Source organism: Paralichthys olivaceus, chromosome 2 (assembly GCF_024713975.1).
Source record: "Paralichthys olivaceus isolate ysfri-2021 chromosome 2, ASM2471397v2, whole genome shotgun sequence".
Taxonomy (NCBI): domain Eukaryota; kingdom Metazoa; phylum Chordata; class Actinopteri; order Pleuronectiformes; family Paralichthyidae; genus Paralichthys; species Paralichthys olivaceus.
In genome coordinates, this window is record NC_091094.1 from 11,587,707 (window position 1) to 11,607,671 (window position 19,965).

The 19,965-nt window shown below is 42.1% G+C and overlaps 2 protein-coding genes across 5 annotated transcripts; one reads left to right on the forward strand and one right to left on the reverse strand.

The window, feature by feature from the left end:
* Nucleotides 1-473: 473 nt before the first annotated feature.
* brpf3a (bromodomain and PHD finger containing, 3a) lies at nt 474-12,767 on the forward strand. 4 transcript variants are annotated; one of them, XM_069535782.1, is made up of 13 exons: nt 474-1,207; nt 2,489-4,015; nt 4,185-4,341; nt 5,559-5,690; nt 6,950-7,078; nt 7,191-7,488; nt 7,586-7,915; nt 8,286-8,840; nt 8,923-8,980; nt 9,418-9,506; nt 9,738-9,835; nt 9,949-10,103; nt 10,205-12,767. In XM_069535782.1, exons 2-13 carry the CDS (start codon nt 2,508-2,510, stop codon nt 10,386-10,388), a joined length of 3,693 nt encoding a protein of 1,230 aa, XP_069391883.1. In that variant the 5' UTR covers nt 474-1,207; nt 2,489-2,507; the 3' UTR covers nt 10,389-12,767. The 4 variants fall into 4 exon arrangements, with proteins under 4 accessions (XP_069391883.1, XP_019957216.2, XP_019957214.2 ...); XM_020101655.2 differs by having other exon boundaries at nt 477-1,207; nt 7,191-7,503; XM_020101656.2 differs by having other exon boundaries at nt 479-1,207; nt 7,191-7,503; nt 9,762-9,835.
* A 919-nt stretch (nt 12,768-13,686) lies between these two features.
* On the reverse strand, nt 13,687-19,354 carry mon1bb (MON1 secretory trafficking family member Bb). Its single transcript, XM_020101706.2, has 6 exons — nt 19,195-19,354; nt 18,526-18,620; nt 17,840-18,439; nt 16,684-17,476; nt 16,029-16,176; nt 13,687-14,943 (listed from the first exon to the last, which is right to left on the reverse strand). The coding sequence occupies exons 2-6, from the start codon at nt 18,602-18,604 to the stop codon at nt 14,716-14,718; spliced, it is 1,848 nt and encodes a 615-aa protein (XP_019957265.1). The 5' UTR covers nt 18,605-18,620; nt 19,195-19,354; the 3' UTR covers nt 13,687-14,715.
* Nucleotides 19,355-19,965: the final 611 nt, after the last annotated feature.

Genomic DNA, 19,965 nt, shown 5'->3' on the forward strand with positions numbered 1-19,965 from the left:
AGGCAAGTGGCTGTCATCACATCCATGCAACTACTAGGTTGATATAGATCCAACAGATTACCTTCTATTATAACTGAGAGAGTTAAAACTCCATACACAGGTGAAAGCATATGACTACAGGCTTCAGACAAACTAGCAAGTGGACAAGAGGTTAGTCTACTAATTGGTTAGTTAACCGATAGACCAATAGTCATTTTCGAGCAAAACCACCATAAATTCTCTGCTTTTAGGACCTAAATTGAGGAAATAAGAACTTGCTTTCTTTGCAATAGCAAATATATTTATATCTTTGTGTTTTTGACTAGTTGCCCAACGAACTATTTGAACATTTTACTTTGGGCTCTGAGGATTAACAACAGGTCTTTTTTTAATATTTTCTGAAAAAAACAATCAATTGGTTGAGAAAATAATAATTATTAGAAAATAATAATTATTAAAATACATTAAATAATAATGAAAATGATTTAGCAGCAACATGCTTTGGATCTCAATATAGGGTAATAAATATTATGGAAGAATTTAAGAGTTAAATAAAATAAAATTAAAAGCACTGGCATCTGATGATTATTGTATGAATATGATGTAGTTATGACCCGTGGAAGCTCGATCTTATGAGCTCTAAGTTTGACATAATGTCACATGTTCCCCTCACAGGTGCTAACAGGTACAATATGGAGTCTGAGCGAAATGATGGTGGAGCCACAGGGCGCGGAATATATGCACCGTTGCTTTTCTCCTCGCATGTTTCTCTGATGAATTCCAAACCGGGTGCGATGACTTCGGTTTAAGGCTTTAACCAATCACAGCTCGGTGCGCGTTGCCTGCGCTGAGAGGCGGCGGCCTACTATTGGCCGAGGTGTTTTTTTCTCTGAAGGGGCGTATTTTTCAAGCCATCTTGACTGAATATTTAGCCTCATCCAAGGTCCATTAATTCGATATCTTCGGGATTTTGCTGCCCACAAGTTGACCACCGGCATCATTTGAAAGGTGGAAATCACAGCCATGACACCGACTCGACTCCGGGTGTGTGGCCGGAGTCAAGGCGGAGGAGTGGGGCGCTGAAGATGACGCCGTCGCTCCCGAAATGACCGGCTAGCTAAGCTAACGGCTAGCATGTCCGCCTCGGCTGTCGCGTCTCTCTAGCTGACATTAAGCTAAGTGCAGGAGTTCACTTCGCCACTCGCACCGCCGAGGACCGTGTCACAAGGTAAAAACCACTCTGGTGTTTTATTGTCACTTCAGCTTTGCTCGGGAATTCAGCCGTTTTGTTTCACGACTTCAGTTTGTCCTGTCCGACCGAGTAACGTTATCACATCGGCCGGAGACCGTCGTCTTTTCGCAGGACTCACAGCACAAAGCAAAGCCCGACACGCTGCACATCGTCAGTGCGGGGACCTGACGTGTATGTGCGGTTAATATCTGCGCGGGGTTCACCGTGCACAGTGTGGAGCTGCTCTCTGGCTGCGTGTAGCATTTGTAATTGGGCTGCTAATCAACTTGCAGTACAAACGTTGTCTGTACTGTTGTGAGCCTAAAATGGCTGACAGATGTTAGATACTCGGGTTGGTATTTAGCGCTCTGCAACCGAACTACGCACAGCAACAGGGGCGGGAACAAATAGAGGATGCTGCTGTTTGATTTGCTCCGGAGAAATGTGGCAGCGTTACAGACTTCCCGACGGACCAATGGGGGGAGAGCTGAGCTGCACGAACGCAAGCAGTGCAAATGACTGTAGCTGTGTTTGTGCAGAAAGAGTACTTGAGGTAACAGGCTGTGTTTTTATTACAGAGGCACCGCAGTTGACCCCCTCGTGTCCAGGAATAACACAAATTAATACGTCTTGTCAATATTGTTCAATCACATGTCACTTTTCAGCAGCAGTGCAGGAATAAGATACATCTGGTTAAGCAATTACTTGATTTTAGGCCCTTAGAATAATATAAAACAATTTCAGGCATGATATAATATAATTTGTAGTTTACAAATAATGATTTGATTAAGTCAACATGTTATAATTGCAACATTTGAATCACTAGCTTCTCTCTTTGACCTCAGTAGCATTGATTATGGTAACAATAATGATGACTTCATAAATAGTGCACATAAGTAATTGAAACATTAATGATAGCGAAAAGAGAACAATAATAACCTGCCCAAGTAAATTCAGCAAAATGTGGTATTGAGTCATGACCATGATTACATGTGAGTTTATATGAACATATACTTTAAAAATATAAAAGCTCCCTATATTAGCTATATCTGTAATACCAGAATAAGCTTTCACATACACAAGGGGGACAGTTTGAATATATTTTTTGCCAACTACGTTTTCCTCATTATTTACAATTTACAACCAAAATGTGATTCTTGCTACAAAGATTACAGTTCTGCTGGTTTCTAATTAAGTTTTTATAATGTCACTTTTACATTACAGAAACTGTTTTCCACAAAGTCACTACATAAAATATTTTTCCTTCTCATTTGCCAGGGAGCTGGTGTAAACTCCCATGCGGAAGGTGAGCCGGTGGGAATGTGAGACAGTTGTTCGCGGACTCAACATGGGTAGGGGTCGAGGTAGAGGGAGAGGAAGGGGCAGGGGGTCGTCTGTCCAGCTACGACCCCCCTCGCCCTACAGACTGCAGCTCTCTCCATCCAGGGAGACTTTGACATATGCTCAGGCTCAGAAAATAGTGGAGGTGGACCTAGAAGGGAGACTCCATCGGATTCACATCACAGATCCTCTGCCAGTTATAACCGAGGATGAGATGACAGCCCAGGACATTACTGAGTGCAACAGTAATAAGGAGAACAGTGAGCAAATGCAGAGTAAAACCAGGTCATGGAAGAAACCCTCAAACAGTAAGAGCAAGAAGAGCGGTAAAAATACAACTCACCAGAACCAACGGTCTGGCTCCCAGCAGCACACAGGAGCTACCAATTCCCTCCAGCACCCATCCAACCAAAGCCCTCTACCTGAGCCCACCTTCCGTGTGCTGAGTTCAGTTAACCCCTCGGAGGCACCTCCTCTCCCAGCAGCGTATTACCGTTTCATAGAGAAGTCATTAGAGGAACAGGACAGTGTGGCTGAGTATGACATGGACGAGGAAGACCTGGCCTGGTTGGAGATGGTGAACCAAAAGAGGGTGTGTGACGGTCACGCCTCAGTACCTCCAGATACGTTTGAGCTGCTGATCGACCGTCTGGAGAGGGAGTCAATCCTGGAGTCCCGCAACCAAGCTCTGTCCCAGAGTGCAGTTGATGAGGATGCCTTCTGCTGCGTCTGCCTGGATGACGAGTGTCTCAACAGTAACGTCATCCTGTTCTGTGACATCTGCAACTTGGCCGTCCACCAGGAGTGTTACGGTGTGCCCTACGTACCAGAAGGCCAGTGGCTGTGCCGCTGCTGCCTGCAGTCCCCTTCCCGTCCTGTAGACTGTGTGCTCTGTCCCAACCGAGGAGGTGCCTTCAAACAGACGAGTGATGGGCGTTGGGCCCACGTTGTCTGTGCCATATGGATCCCAGAGGTGTGCTTTGCCAACACAGTGTTTTTAGAGCCTGTTGAGGGTGTCAAAAACATCCCTACTGCTCGCTGGAAGCTCACCTGCTATCTGTGCAAGCAGAAAGGCAGAGGAGCGTCCATTCAGTGCCACAAAGCCAACTGTTACAGGGCCTTTCACGTTACCTGTGCCCAGAAGGCCGGCCTCTTTATGAAAATAGACCCAGTCCGTGAGACGGGCATCAATGGTACCACCTTCTCTGTGAAGAAGACTGCTTTCTGTGAGCATCACTCGCCCGTCGGGTTTCGGCGGGATGGGTCAGGAGACGAGTCGGTTGAAGGAAGACTGGTGGGGGGCCGAGGGAACCGGGGTCAAAGGTCATATACTCAGAGCCCCCCGTCACCGACGAACAAGAAGGCTACCAAAGGCCAGAAGAAGAAGAATACAAAAAAGTCTGGTCGGTCAACACGTCGCTCAAATGTGCCTGTGCTGCTCGTGCCTCAGATCCCTTCTCACAGGTGAGAAATTTACACATTTTTGAGAATTCATGTTACCTGGCATTTTTTAATGTCTGTGAGTATTTTTACTGACATTAATTAATATTTTGATTCACGTCATCTCAGTTTAGCGTTATGACCACCAGTGTTGCCACATAGGTTTTAATATGCAACTGTTACATCTCCACAGACTGAACAAGATCTGCACAGGAGTTGAAGTCCAGAGAAAGAATCAGTTCATGCAGAGGCTTCATAACTACTGGTTACTGAAACGTCAGTCGCGGAATGGGATGCCTTTAATACGCCGACTTCACTCTCATCTGCAGACCCAGAAGACAACAGAACAGGTGAGGAGAGAGATTATTACTTAAAGGTGCAGTTGTAGCACAGTTATATTGTTACATTGTGCTTTTGGTAGTTTTGTTATCATGTGATATTACGCATGAAACGATTTTTTAGTTTGTCTGAACAGGGCTATAGTTAAAGTTGCTGAAAACAAAATCAGAAATGCTGTGCATGTGTATTTGTATAGGAAGCAGAGAAGTGAGATGCGATCACAAGGTGTCACTAGAGACGCATGGAGACATATTCTATTGTCAGTTGTGAACTCATGTGTTATGAGCTGTCCGCTTGTGATTGGATCAGTCAAAATGGTTGTCAATACCAGGTCTGAATAGGGCCTTTGTAACATTTTCTCCGATTTTTGCGTTGCTCCTCTATGCTACACGGCCACTCTCACACACAAGCTAGCACTGCAAAAGTCCTACCAAATCTGTGGCAGTAAATCAATACATTGTTTTTACTATCCTTGGCAGGCAGGCAGGAAAACCTTTGCATATCACTGGCCCTCTGGACTCACCCCTCCGCCTCCCGGTCTTGCACATTTTGGTGTGCATTTAGGAACAATAGAATGTCAGGATTTCTGATAACGCATCAAATCTGTTCAGAACACAGTTAGTCATGGCACACCATCACACCATGTTTGTAAACTCACACTCTGAATTCAAGCATAAGCCCAGACATCACACTTCACCATAGCTGATTCAAATAGATGGCAAACTTCCACACAAGCCTTCACTGCTCTCTCTTTGCTGTAGTCCTCTCACTGTCACACAATTTGAAGTAACAGAGACAGGAAGTTAAGTCATGGTCAAGGTGACCAAGTCTATGCAGCTGCAGATAAGAGAGAAAAGAAGGGTGAGAAGAGAAATACAAAGAGGAGAAGGGTAGATTTAACCATCTAATCTTAAAAATTAAGTTAGATATATTTTTACTACCTTTTGATATTCACTTTGACAGCTGGCATACTACGTGCGCATAGCACCCATGTGGGGTTGTGACTGCTGGACTGCCCCCTCAGTTAAATCCTACACATTTGTCCTTTAATCTATTCTCCACTCATTTACAATGCCCAGTGATGCTGTTTTAACCAACAAATGCAGGTAAAACCGGATTTAACCACAGTGTTTTAGATGGTAAAATAAAATGGTCATTGTAATAGCTTTCAGTGAATCTATTCTGAATCTGAAGCCTGATCTCTTTGTCCTCATTCCTTTATGTCCAGAGGGAGCCTGACGAAAAGCTGTCTGCTGCAAGAGAGGAGCTTCGATACTGGCAAAAGTTGAGGCAGGACCTGGAAAGAGCCAGACTTCTGGTGGAGCTGATTCGCAAGAGAGAGAGGCTAAAGAGAGAACAGGTGCGAGAACAGAGGAAGCATGAAGGCTCGAGACATGCTATAATTATTTAGGGCACTTTTATAACACTCCTGTCAGCATTGGCACTCACAAACATCTGTTAGCGCTGCAACAATTAAGAAATGCACTTAACTCCTGACATTTTCCTGAAAATTTCCAAAGGGGCTGTATCTGAAAACATAAATGCCCGGGTCAGTTACTCTAGATATTTTTAGAAACTTTTCCCGACAGTCCCCCTGGTAAAACATGTCTGAATGAGCCCATAAAGCAGGAAAATGTCTGAGTGAGCATGTAGATGACGTTGCGAGACGTGATTTGACACAAAACTGGAAGAGTACAAATATCTCAGGTTCAAAAAAGAGTTGCCATTCACGTAGAACAACTAAGTCAATTTGGAAAGACAATTGGGAAACAAAAATGCAGCAGAAGTTTTATTCAATTCAATTTTCAATTCAATTTTATTTATATAGCGCCAATTCATAATTTACATTATCTCAAGGCACTTTACATTTAAAGGTCAAGACCATAAAACAATATTAACATAGAGAAACACAACAGTTCCCACAATGAGCAAGCACAGGCGACTGTGGAGAGGAAAAACTCCCTCATTAACAGGGAGAAACCTCTGGCAGAACCAGGCTCAATGTGGGCGGTCATCTGCCTCGACCGGTTGGGATGAGGAAAGAAAAGGAAGGGGGGAGGAAAGGAGAAATGGGTGGAATTTGGGGGAGAGAAGAGAGAGATGAGGTGGGGAGAGAGAGAGAGACCGGGAACAATTGGGCACCATCAGTATCAGGGCTGATTATAACATGCCTTCCTCCTGCATGCACGACCCAGCCAGCAGCCCTCGTCTGAACATCCTTGACATTTCCCTGTTGTTGTGACACAGACACTGACTATCTCCTTCTATGTTTTTCATAAGTGAAATCTGAAAATGGGTCTGGTCAATTGATTGCCACTGATCGAATGTGACTAATGAGTCATCTATGAAAATCATTGAGATTGACTATCTTGCAAAACAAAATTGTTTAGAGCTAAAGATGTTACCTTGGGCTTTAAGATATTTTGGAGGGCTTTTATGAACAAAATGATGACTCATTTAATTGAGTAAACAACAGGCAGATGAATTCACAATGACAATAAATGTTAGAGGCCGCTGTATTCTCGGTTCTCCTCAGTATTCGTCATTCATTTGAACCCCTTAAGAGTGACCTTGTCTTTCCTCTGCTCCCCCCTGTGTAATCACATCATCTCTCTCCAGATGAAAATTCAGCAGGCTGCCCTTGAGCTGAAGTTGACCCCAGCGCTGATGCTTCTCAGATCCACCTTGGACCAACTGCAAGAGAAGGACACAGACAAAATCTTCTCTCAGCCCGTTAATCTTTCAGAGGTTGGTGCAGTTTGATAAATCATTTCATAAATATACATTTTTCACTCAGCAGCATATTTACTTTAGCTTTATTATGCCTCCACTAATATCCTGATTATAATCATTCACTGAGGTCCCAGATTACTTGGAGTTTGTTTCCCAACCCATGGACTTCTCCACCATGCGCACCAAACTGGAGGGACACGGCTACTGCTCCATCACGGACCTGGAGAGGGACTTTGAACTCATGATTTCAAACTGCCTCAAGTACAACTCCAAGGACACCATGTTTCACAAGACGGCTTTACAGCTGCGGGAGGTGGGCGGAGCTGTCCTCCGCCACGCCCACAGGCAGTCTCAGAGTATTGGTCTCGACCCCAACACTGGCATGCATCTCCCAGAGGCGCCAAACAAACATGGCTTCTACCACTGTACGTGGGATGATGGTGAGTTAAGAATGGCAACTAGATTTTTCTAAATTAATTTAACCAACATGCCTCATGTATTTCATCTTTTTCCCCCCCTCAGTGGACCCTCTCCTGGACCCAGAGAACCGACTGCACTTAAGCACAGACGAGCAGCTAAAGGCCTTGCTGGACAAACTCGACATGGTTACATCCATGCGTACCAGCGGTGGCCGAACCAAACGAATCAGGCTGCTGCGCCGAGAGATCAACACTCTCAGACAGAAAATGAACCAGCAGCAAAACACTCAGTGTGTGAATGGTAATAACAAGGAGGAGGACGTACCAGATGAAGAGGAGGAGGAGGAGGAGGTGGAGGAGAAAGAAAAGAAATCAGAGAAGACGGATATTGTGGATAATGGACATTTGACCACAGTGTCAAACTCTGGGAATGGTAAAATGATTTTTAATATGTATTATTCACTTGCTTTAGTTTAATAGAATTTTTGATTTAACTAATTTAACTTCACTGTAAATAATTTATCATTTGTGCTGCGGCTTAAAATATTTTTTATTATTGATTAATCTGCTTAAGTTTCATGATCAATCATTTTGTCAATTACATGTGAAATAGTTAAGAATTCCCATTATAATTTCCCTCAGTCTAATGTGATGTCTTCAAAAGTCTATACTTTATACAAAAACCCAAAGAAATTCTATTACAGTGATTAAAAAAGAGAGAAACAGCCTGTCAGTAACTTTTGGAAGATAAGTCAACTAATCATATTCTACATATGATATATATATATTTCTCTTCCACCCAGATGACTCTCCACCTGTGCTAGAACTTACTTGCCCGGTGTCATCACCACTGCCGGGAGATGCTCCTCTCGAGCCTCCTGTACTGGGAATTGTAACTGGAGGGCGAAGGTCACCCGGACGCTCCTTCAAGCGTCAGAGGTCATCCCGCAGTGGGAGCAAAAGCCAAGGTGAAGACGAGGCTGAGGTCGGTGAAACGCCATCTTCACAACAAGAAGCCGTTCACGAGGCTACGCCACTGGGATCACCCCCAACTCTACCTTTGGCTGGAGTTGGTCGTCGTACATCTGTTTTGTTCAAGAAAGCTAAAAATGGGGCACGGATGGCGAAGAACAAGTCCCCGCTGCAGCAGAATGGGAAAACAGCTGACAGTAAAACCAATGGCCTGGAGAGCACCTCTGCTAGTCCAAAATCACCCAGTGTGACAAACATCACTGCTTTACCTCCCACTCCAAACCCCTCTCCTGCACCTCCCTCTCCCTCTGCGCACCACCTGAGGTCCAGAGGCTTCAGCCCAGAGACAGAAGCAGACAAACTCCCTCCACCACCCAAAGAAGCAGGTAGTGACAAAATATATCATTTCAATTCTGAAAAAGATTCTTGAGTCCATGTCAGTCATGATTTCATTTGTGTTTGTGCCAGGTCTCACAAATGGAAAACACATTTCTGCAGACCATGATGATGACGACCAAAAATTAAAGTGAGTATGGAGAGATGCATAATTGTTGGTATTGAATTAACTAACAAATAAATGGACAGGGGTGGAAACACAACCTCCTTGGTAGAGCTACATAACACCTGACTGCTACTCGATGGAGCGTTACAGCAAGTGATTGTTTTTTTGTTTTCTGGCCCTTTACTGTTATGTGACACTCAAAGAAAACCCACTGAACAATATCAGCTTAGCACCACACGTTAGATGGACGAAGATGGCAACTAGCTGGTGAACATAGCGACTATTTAGGAGCAAGAGAGCCTCACATTTCACTAATAAGTTGGAGATGAGAAATATCACTGTTGCGTTCTGATTTGTCATTGATGTCCCTTAGTTCCTACATTTTTTTTTATTATCACAGGTTAAAATCCTCTACCTCTCTTACCTTCTCTCTCTCTCTGTCTCTCTCGTACTGTTTACAGCTGTAGTGTCTCCCCACCCAAACGTAGTCGGGGTAAACCTGCACTGGCTAAAGTCCCGAGCAGTGAGAATGGAGACATCTCTGGGTCTGGTGTGTATCAAGACAGGATAATCAAATTACAGTGAAAAGCCTCTGTTTTTGTGTGTTTATTGAAGGCGCAGTGCTAAAATATACACACACAAAAAAAGTTTCAAGGGTTGCAAGTTAGAAATAAAATTGATAATTTTGGTGACCAGTTCAGTGTAGTTCAGTTTTCAGTTTGGGCTCAAGAGCTGTCATGAATACAAATTAATTGGATCTATTGGAATATCCTGTTCACAGGAAAGTCTACACTTCTGTCTTTAGATAGTGAGACAGAGCTCGCACCACTGGACCTAGTTTGGGCCAAATGCAGAGGATATCCGTCATATCCAGCAATGGTGAGAATGAATTCATCTTTTTCAAAGGTTTCCATACAACACCTTTCTTTGACTATATAAGGGCATATTTGTCAAAGTGCTGTAACTGACAGAATTTACTGTTGGATTTACAGATTGTCGACCCTGACATGCCGCAGGAAGGGCTTCTTCACAATGGCATCCCCATTCCAGTGCCTCCTGTGGAGGTGCTTAAACTGGGTGAGTGGAGACAAACGGAGGAAGGCGAGAAGCTTTTCTTGGTGCTCTTCTTCGACACCAAAAGAACTTGGTAAGTTTCCGACAGGCAGGATAAAGCTCATGCTGAATTTCACAACAATCATGACTAGTCCTGTCCTGCTCACTTTGAAAATGGTCCCTTACAATTTTCAGGCAATGGCTCCCTCGTGACAAACTACTGCCGCTGGGGATGGATGACACTGTAGACAAGTTGCGCTTAATGGAAGGCAAGAAACCCAGTGTTCGCAAGTCTGTACACACTGCGTATGACCGGGCCATAGTACATTTAAACCACGTGAGAGGAAATCTTAACTTCACTCCCTCCAATTTTATATGAATTTTATCTGAAACATTTTTATCATCTTAAACAGGCTGCCTGGTTATACATTTAGAAGCTTCATCAGTGCTCTTAAAGGGTGAGAAAGTCAATTATCAACAGTTTCAACAACAGTTTTTGGTATTTGAAGGTTTTCTGTATAAAACTGATGCTCTGGTTTTTAAAATGGAGAGAAAAAGTGCTTGAACACATTTTGTAGATGAAATTGTTGGTTTATTCACTTTTTTTTTTTTAAAGGTTTTACACAACCACTGTTGCTATGTGTTCATATAAAGTTTTTATTTTAGGCCAAAGTGAGTCAAGAGAAGTGTAAATATTTACTCATCAAAGGGATTGTCTAGATTCAATATGTATTTAGATTGTACTTGCCATAGAAATGTCACTGTGTTTATTGAAGAGTGAAAGTCCCACTTTATATTCACGTCATATCTGGACTCTATGGATGAAATGTTAAAGGTTTGTTGTCTAAGTGGTACTGAAAAATAATTTAAGATAATATTTAATATTGTTATTATTTTTCAAATTGATGCAAAAAGCAGGAAACTTAACGAAACTATTGTTTAGGTTACACTCTCAAAAACAATTATACTGTATGAAGGTAACTTGTAAGGAAGGCAAGTTCCCTTAAAATGATCATTACAATGACAAGCTCTTCAGAAAATAGGTTAGAGGTGAAATCTTTCAAAGTTGACTCTACATGTGTCCGTCTGTAGTGCTTCTGTCTCTTCTATTATCTTTTTACCCCCTTATGTTAAAGGTACAGTGTGTAGAATTTAGTGATATCTAGTGTTGAAGTTGCATGTTGCAGCTGAACACCCCTCACCTCACCCTCTCCTTCCAAACATGAAAAAGAACCTGTGGTACCTTCAGTTGGTATAAAAACTCAAAAGGTTTTAGTTTGTTCAGTCTGGACTAATGTAAAAAACATGGCGGCCTCCGTAGAGAGGGTCCCCTCCATGTAAATATAAAGTATTTAAATATAAAGAGTCTTTTCTGGGGTAAAGAAAACTACAATTCACACAATTTAGATGTAATGAACTAGTGAAAACATCATGAGGATTATTCTACATTACATTTCTGCCAATAGATCCTTTCACCTAAATCTTACACACTGGACCTTTTTTAAAAAAAAAAGAAGAGAGACATCCATACTTAAAATGATCCCTATATTGAGTCATACTGTATTTAGTGTTTTAATTAAGGTTATTTTTAATTTATTTTTATTTCTGAATTTGTCCTTTTACTGGTTTTGTCACAGCTCATATAAACAATGAAAACACTCGTACAGGACTTACAGTGAACGCTTAATCTCTCTGAGTGTTCTGTGAGACGTATCAAATTAAAAGTACTGCAAATAGAAGGACCAATAGAATAAAAAATAGAAAATTTAAGTAGAATATTAAAAAGTATGCTAAGACTGTAGAATTGGTATTGACCCTGAATTAAAATCTGAAGTGAAGCCTGGCTGGTTCAACTCTTACAATAAGTTTTTGTTGTTTGCACATTTTCCTCAACAATACTGACAATTGCAGATACATTAGATGGATTCAGGTTCTTAGACGTACAGGTTCATTTTGGTGAAATATCCCCCAGTGCAAACATTCTTGAACTTGCAGTCCAGCTATGACGTGTTGTGGGTGGGACTTGAGAGGTTTTGACTTATTTTTCCATATTGTGAAACTGTATATTGATACTAGAATGTTGGAGAACCTGGTGCAGCTACTTGGTTATTTAAGATGCGACGCCACTACGGAGGTGAAGCTGATTATTTGTGGTTATCCTAACAAAGTCTTTTGCAATCACCCAATGAAGAACTTGCAATTGTTTCATTTTGCAAATCTGGCTGAAATTACTTGAAAAGCACAATCAGACTGTTTAAAAAAATATATTGGTGACTCCTGGAGCCCGATGCTGTGGCATCAAACGTGCGTGTTTGTACACTATATACATATATGTATACAGTCTCAGTGTGGTAAAGGTGCATGTGTATAGTTTTGTAAATATGTAAATGTATGTTTATATTGGCTTACATGAAGTAATTTAAGGAATGCAGAAAAAAAATTTAGATTTTAATTTATAAATTTGTGGCAGTCGAGAGTGTTATTTAAAAAGTAATATTGAAAAAAGATTTATGTATGATGCTACGTAGCTCTTTGTAATAGTGACGGTCATCACCAACATGTCAGAACATTCTCTAAAAGTGACACCTGAGCTCTGTGGGCTGCAGTCACACTGCACTCAGCCGACAAAGGGTGTTTTATCTTTTCCTCGGGTGGCAAAGGAGATTTTCGATCTTGTCATTTGAGTTGTTCCGCAAGATCTATAAATCTGCCTGAGACAATATTTTCTCATACAAGAATAAATGCTGTTTGCAACAAATGCATGTGTGAATGTTATTTTTAAGAATGATGTGCATCTGTTTGAGTCATTCATCACACTGCAGCATCTTGGGTGTCCCTCAGGTCGAGATACCATTAGAAAAAAAAATTGGAGTACAAGAAGATTTGACAAGAAGGAAAAATGATCCACATTTCTGTATCAGGATTGTTTGGCTGTTTGTGTCAGAGCCTCTAATTCCAGATTTTAGATTTGCAGCTGCCCATGTTATCCCTGCTCCTGAGTTGTTAAGTGTTGTTGATGTTAGTGACCAAATCATTCTCATCAGAAAGGAAATGTCTGTTATTTTGTAATACGTCACATTAATTGTACCAATGAAGAATTAATTCATCATTCAACAGGAAACGTTTGCTTGTTTGTTAGCAAAAGGTGCTGAACAGATGGTGGAAGGATGCGGTGTGGGGCAGAGAAGAATTTAAACATTTGAAGTGGATCTGGATAAGGAGGCAGAATCAGGATTTTTTTTTTAACGTTTTCACAGATTTTCCAGATAATAATTCAGGAATCTTGATTTTAAAATATCAGACATGTTTTGGGGAGTGATATTTATGAGTGTGAGCAATTTGGTGCCGATCTACTGCTGTTAAATTTGGTTTGATAAGGACTGTTTGGCCTTGGCAGAGGTATAGACTCTATACTAGTTTAATGTTTTAAGATCCTATGGGGTTACCTGTATTAGTACTACCTGTTGAGGAGAACTATTAGGTTACACCAGCAATTATTTGAAAATCAACTGTCTCTGATTATAATTAGGACCAAATTAATTTGATCTTTTCAGAGAAACTCACATGTGACATAAATTCCACACCAGAAAAAAGATACATCATGTTTTCTTATTTTTCTAATAGATAATAAATGAAACATATTCATTACATCTCTACTTAATAAGGACACGTGTACATTTGTGCAACCTGGGATTTATTTTATTATACTAGACACTCTTTAAGACTTGAACTGAGAGGAAACTCCTCAGTGGACACAAAGGATGAGGCTACTGTTTATAGATCATCTTTACAAAACTATTACCCAAAAAGAGAAGTACCAGGTGTCAGCTGACTAGGCGTTTCTGCAGAAAAACAATGTGCCAGCTCAGAGGCGTCTTCTTAGCTTAACAGATGATCTCCAGACCGACGAGGTTCGACTTCTATCAATGAAAACACTGACTGTGGAAATGACGGTTCAACAGGCTGGGGTTTCCTACTTGTTTTCTACACAAAATGTAACATGAATGACACCTGATTGTTTTCATTTGAGTGGGATATAAAACAACATGTTTTCAAGCTCCGTCACAGGGATGTGCCACCGATTCATGGAGGGCGTTTGTGTGTTCATGTCCCATTATGACACATAGTGGCCCATCCCTGTTCTGGCAGTTCCAGTCGTTATTCAGGTTTATTCTGAACCCACAAACACAGCAAACCTTCCATTCTTGCATATGCTTTTTTTTGTTACGTCAGAGTGTTTTTGTGTCATGAAAAAAACTTCATGCGATAATTAGTCTGTGAAAGGTAGTTTAAGTTCAATTTTCTCCTCATCTTAACTTACACCAGAAACAGACAATGACTCGTTAATAGCATATGAACGATCTGTCGTCTCCGTGATACATTCACTGTCCGTGAGGAGGGTTTCTCTCATGTCGCAGTAATAAAACAATATAAAAACATTTAAATATCATTGCAGTTGTATTCTACCACAGTTCAATTTAAAATACTAATCCTGTTTTGCCCTGACTGTTTCGTATCGAAAGCAATGATGCAGTTACATGCTTTCTTGTTAAAGTACGGAAATAATACTCGTTTCAAAGATATCATTCTTTCTTAAATAGTGTAAAATGTAGTGTTTGATTCCAGTAGTCAATGTCTGTCAAGTCTGTCAAAACAGGGTTCAAAAATATCTTGGAACCAGTGTAGAAACTATTGTGGAGAGACTCCTATAGAAGAGATAAGAAGCCGTTGTCCGTGGAGTCCTGCTGGTCAGATTTGCCGCCTCGAGAGCTCTTGCTGGGGTTTGGGGTGGTTGAATACTTTGGGGGGTATCTGATGAAGAGGCGTTCCTCTTCCTTTTTAATCCACCTCAGAAGTTTAGTGATAGCTGTGATAGCACAGGCCTTAGTCACCAGAGGACTGAAGCATGTGTACAGCTCGAATTTGCTTGTGACCTACAGTGGAGAGGGAAACAGTTGTTAAAAGAAGCTGCAACAGTTTGTGACTCACTGTGTCTACATGAATGTTAGTAACTGGGTTACAGTCTACCCAGTAAAGTGGTTTCTTACTTGTCTTACAAATAAGAAACGCACTTTCTCTAATCAACAATTTTTAAACTAGATTCTGGTGGAGAACGCTGATTTATTGGCTGTGTACAAACTTGACAGTGTTTCTTCTAATTAGCTTTTTACAACTTAGCTTGTGGAAGAGGAAGAATTCAGATAGGACGAGTATTAGTGTGGCAGCATAGAGAGGAAAATAGACAATTTCACATTCCTGTGTTCAAGATAACCCAGTCCAAAGTTTGCATTAAACTGTCTGAAACCAGCACAAAGTAGACTCCAGAAGTGTAAATACACTGGAGACCACCTGACACAGCCTTGCCTTTTCGCACAGAATCAACCAATCAGAGGACTGCTTCATTAATGAGATCATTATTTAAACCTTTTTGACCCATATAAGTTGTTAATTGCTGTAACCCTGATCGCTGTAAGTGGCTTTCATTGCAACTCCATCACTGAATAACTGGAGGGCTGATTATTATTCAAGTAATGGATTAGTCGGCTGTCAGACATTTAATCAGTGACTATTTCAATCAAATTATTTTTTAAAGGGAAATGCAAAACAAGACTGTTGGCCTGAGAAAACTTAACATTATAACACATCAATTTGGGCTATAGGGAAAAACAAAAAGCGAAACGAGGAATTAGATACCGCTACCACAGTTAAAGTATGAAAGTATGACATGCTTCCAAAATAAGGAAATGCAACTACTGACCTGCTGCATCTATGTATAATTTTGCAGTGCATGTACACATATTTAGGCAGTTTCTTGAGTACAAATACATGTGGTGCGGGGTTAAGGTCTACTTTCTGAGCAACTGATAACCCTTGAACTTTTTAAACACACCCATGTAAAGGATAATCCAATACACACAAAAACAGTCTCCAAGAGCAGCTTGTTATAACAACAGTAAGTCTATGACAACAGTAAGTCTATAACAACACTGAGTATGTGTTCACAAATACAGCTACTTACCCAGGCTAACAGAGTTTCTCTCTCAGCGACATGGTAGATGAGCTTGAGCGGCCGTGAAGTGCTGTGGATGCGGCTGTGCATGTAACGATAAAGGTCCAGAAGCCTCATTTTCTCATCTTCACTGCTGTACGGTGCCTCCATCTCTGGGCTGCATACGACAACAAATAGTAGAATAAAAGGTTATAGACGGAAAGGCTAAATGAAGATCTCTGACAAACAAAAACACAGAGAGACCTTAGGGCTGTTTCACATTATTTTTAAAATGAACTAAATAAATAAAACCATCATCATTATCATTCAAGTATAGTATTATGATTATTTACATAATTTCATCTTCGTTTTCAAGGTTCAGTTGGCTGCTGCCTGTGAATTAGCTCAGCTCATTAGTAGATTAGCAAAATGGCATGGTGGGATTAGTGGAATACAATTTAAATTTCTTTCAGTTTTCCTCTGTGCCCTTGTAACTGGAAGCCCGATGTCAGAAACCCTCTGAGCTACTTAATATACATATATAACAAACAGGACACTGTCACTTGTAAACAACAACCACACTAAGCTGTATTTGTTTTCTTAGAGTTTGCTTGGCAGTGTCCTGTTCATATCGGTATATTGGTGTCCATGTAAACGTATGACAAACACACACACACACACACACCTGGTGAACTGAGTGAGCTGGCGGTAGGTGTCTGGCACGTCAAAGGGCTTGTACATGAAGTGCCTGAGGTCTGAGACGCCCACCTGGCTCACGCTGTATGACTGGGCTTTGGCGATGAGGCTCAGCGAGTTCTGAGCCACCATGGCCTCCTCTATCTTCCTCTTGCACTCAGCTACAGCGTAAAAAGCCTCCTTGTCGGTTGAGAGCAGCAGCAAACAAACAGTGCATTCCGGAGGGTCCAGGTAAGAAATGTATGCATAAAAGTAACAGTCCGGGTTAAAGAGCGGGAGGCAGATGGGAGTCCAGATCTCCCCAGCCTGAAAGGCAGAGGAGGCTCCGATGAGGTTGAGCAGGAGGTGGACGTCGGCGGGCTCCAGCCTGGAGTCCTCGATAACGGTCTTCTCTTGTACGATGGTGAGCAGCTGGTTCTTGGCAACGAGGATGGAGAAAACCAGATTGTGCGTTATCGCTTTCTGCAGGATCTGGCTGAGAGAGTCCCTGAGAGAGGAGGCTAGGGGTAAGCAATGTATTGCTGTTAGCAGGAAGCTGGGGTCTGAATCTACCAGGTTGAGGAGGCCGTCCAGGATTTTCTCAGAGCCTGCCAGGAGTCTTCTCAGGTCGTAGTTCTTCTTGTGTTCGAAGATGCGGGATATGCTGGCCTGGGTGAGCATGCTGATGATCTGATAGTACACGTAGAGGAGCTCTCCTCGCAGTTGCTCCTCGGACTGACGACTGTTGGAGACGCACACGAGCACGAGGGGTCCTTTCTGCAAGAACACCACGGTGTGCTTATCTGTTGGGAGGAAGAAAAGACATCAGCAAAATATGAACAATTCTTAAAAAACAAGTGTATGTCAACAAACAACAACTTCTCCCATACTTTTTATCTTTAATAAATAAAAAGTGAATGTTAAACAATATTGTAAATGCATTAATTTCCTCATTGCTCATTGTGGTTAAGACATTGTTTTGTTAAATGGTTATAATTAACTTGGCACTTATTGCAAGCCAGAGTTACAGCAACCGCATTTACTGACCACCCCGCCCCACAGTCCTCAGCAAAATGTCTACACATACTCTCATATAGGCTCATGTAATAAATTCTCATATTACAAAAGCCATGTAGGGGGAGTAAAAATCCCATTAATGCTCTCACCTGAATAGACTGAGCGGATGATATTATCTCCACTTTGGACAAAGGACACCAGCGCCATCATGACTCCCATTGTGGATGAAAGAGCCTCTTCACTACCATATCTGGAATAGATGGGTTTGCCTGCTTCACTTAGCACAAAAACATGCTTCCTGTGCTGCCGCCAGCTGTCAGATGTCACATCCTCATCACGGTGAGACATGAAAGCAGGAGACTCCTGGGTGCCCGCCTCCATCAAGGGTGACGACCTTCCCTTTACACCTATACCTTGCTCCTCCAGCTTGGCCTTGGCCAGCACTGTAACGACAAACTCCCCAGAATCGCTCTGGCTATTGTCTGTGGCGGCATCCTGAGAAACACGCTCAGCTGTCTCGTTGGATTCATTGTCCGGACATCGTTCGGAGTTTTCTGTCTCCTCAGTCTCCTGTTTCTCGTCCTGGTTAGAAATGGACTCCACATCATCACTCTGCTCTTGTGCTGTAACATCTGGCAGGTGCAAATCTGCCGGCTCCTCTTTGTCAGCGGTGGCAATGTCATTTCTCTCCACTGGTTCAGGAAACATGTGATTCCCCAAGAGGGAGAGAGAAGTCGCCAAGGTGTCGGCTAGAACGATAAAATGAATTGATGAATAAAAACAGAGCTAAAAAATTGAGAGTATCTCTAAATCAGAGATGATATCATTCATTCACCAGGAGGATTGCTCTCTGAGGGCGGATCGCAAATCTTCACTCCCTGCGTCTCTCCTTCTGGATGATTGTCCCTCTCCATGATACCATCCCAGAGGCTGCAGATAACAAAACAAACATACTATAACCAGACAGTTCCAAACAAACTCATGCATTCCAGTGAGTGCAGCTGAACCTTGGGACAGCATGCATCTTAAGTCTCATATGAATAGGAGCACTCATTATGGAGCGGTGGCACGGTCACATGATGACAGAGAATAACCGGTTACAGGGGGAGAGAAATGGGAGATGCAGACTGAGGAATTTAACCAGCAGCCTGGTTCATTGCCTCACTACAGATACACGATCGCCGGTTGGAGGAAACTATTTGTCCCAGCGCTACCGAGCTAACCGTGTGTTGATCCATGGCTTAACTTACTTAGGAAGCTAACTGTGGGTGATGCGCTAGTTAGCAAACAATGTGGAAATCTAACTTTTGCACCATCACGGATGTTTTGACGGTGAATTCAGTGAGCGCTGTCTGTATTTACATGGTTAGCGCTGGCTGCTAGCAAAGCGACACACACACACACACAGATCGATTTCATGGCCTCGGCTTTAACACTGAGCGACGCCGGAGCGAACCGAGGTTAAACTAACGCGAGACAGACGAAGTCACGTTATCCAACTTACGCTTTTTCTTGTCCCGGTCAAAGCGTCGTGTTGAACGTCTACTTCGCTGCGTTCACTTTCGTCGGCATCCCGGTGTCACACGAGCTGTCACGAAGGAGAAGCAGAAAACAAACGCTCCTCTTAGCGCCGCAGAACATCCGGAACCTCTCATGACAAGCAAGGCTGACCAATCAGGAGGCTCGGGGGGGCTGCAGCTCGTCCCGCCCCTTCTGGGTACAAGTTCCAGCCCTGTAATCTGAATATCAGAAATACTTTTGAACACAGACTGAATAAAAGAGGTTTTTACTGATGATAGTGTGGAAGGACTTGTTCTATCTTTGTGTTTGTTGTTGTTGATGTGTTCTGCTACACATGGAATCTTCCTCACTTCTGTCCATCACAGGAGAGAGTTCCCTGAAGTCAAGAAAGATGATATCTTTTTATCTCGTGAACACAAAATAATAATTATCATGTATTATTGTTCCCACTCTGTAATTACCGAGTGGAAACAAGATAAATAAGTTGTGCACACTAATATCTGCGTAGTAAAGACACGACTGGCCGATGCTCTGAAGACAACACTGAGTTGCGTTTATAGCTTTAAGGAGTTTGTTAATTTCTCAAGTATTATAACTGAAACATAGAAATGTGTTTCTTTAATGGTTTGTATTGAGCTGGATTACAGAGTTTTTACTGAACTGTACAAAAAACAGGAAAACGTGATACAGGAAAATGTGAACATTGTGTGCAAGAGGAAACAGTTCATCAGGAATAAAGTAAAATTAGATTTTA

Excerpts from the sequence above, each read along its gene's own strand:
- brpf3a (XM_020101655.2), top strand. The coding sequence starts at position 2,508 with ATGCGGAAGGTGAGCCGGTGGGAATGTGAGACAGTTGTTCGCGGACTC. Across the intron at positions 4,016-4,184 it reads CCTCAGATCCCTTCTCACAG|ACTGAACAAGATCTGCACAG; the intron begins GTGAGAAATTTA and ends ACATCTCCACAG. Across the intron at positions 10,104-10,204 it reads TTCGACACCAAAAGAACTTG|GCAATGGCTCCCTCGTGACA; the intron begins GTAAGTTTCCGA and ends TACAATTTTCAG.
- mon1bb (XM_020101706.2), bottom strand. The coding sequence starts at position 18,604 with ATGGAGAGGGACAATCATCCAGAAGGAGAGACGCAGGGAGTGAAGATT. Across the intron at positions 18,440-18,525 it reads CTCAGAGAGCAATCCTCCTG|CCGACACCTTGGCGACTTCT; the intron begins GTGAATGAATGA and ends TTATCGTTCTAG. Across the intron at positions 17,477-17,839 it reads CATCCGCTCAGTCTATTCAG|ATAAGCACACCGTGGTGTTC; the intron begins GTGAGAGCATTA and ends TCCTCCCAACAG.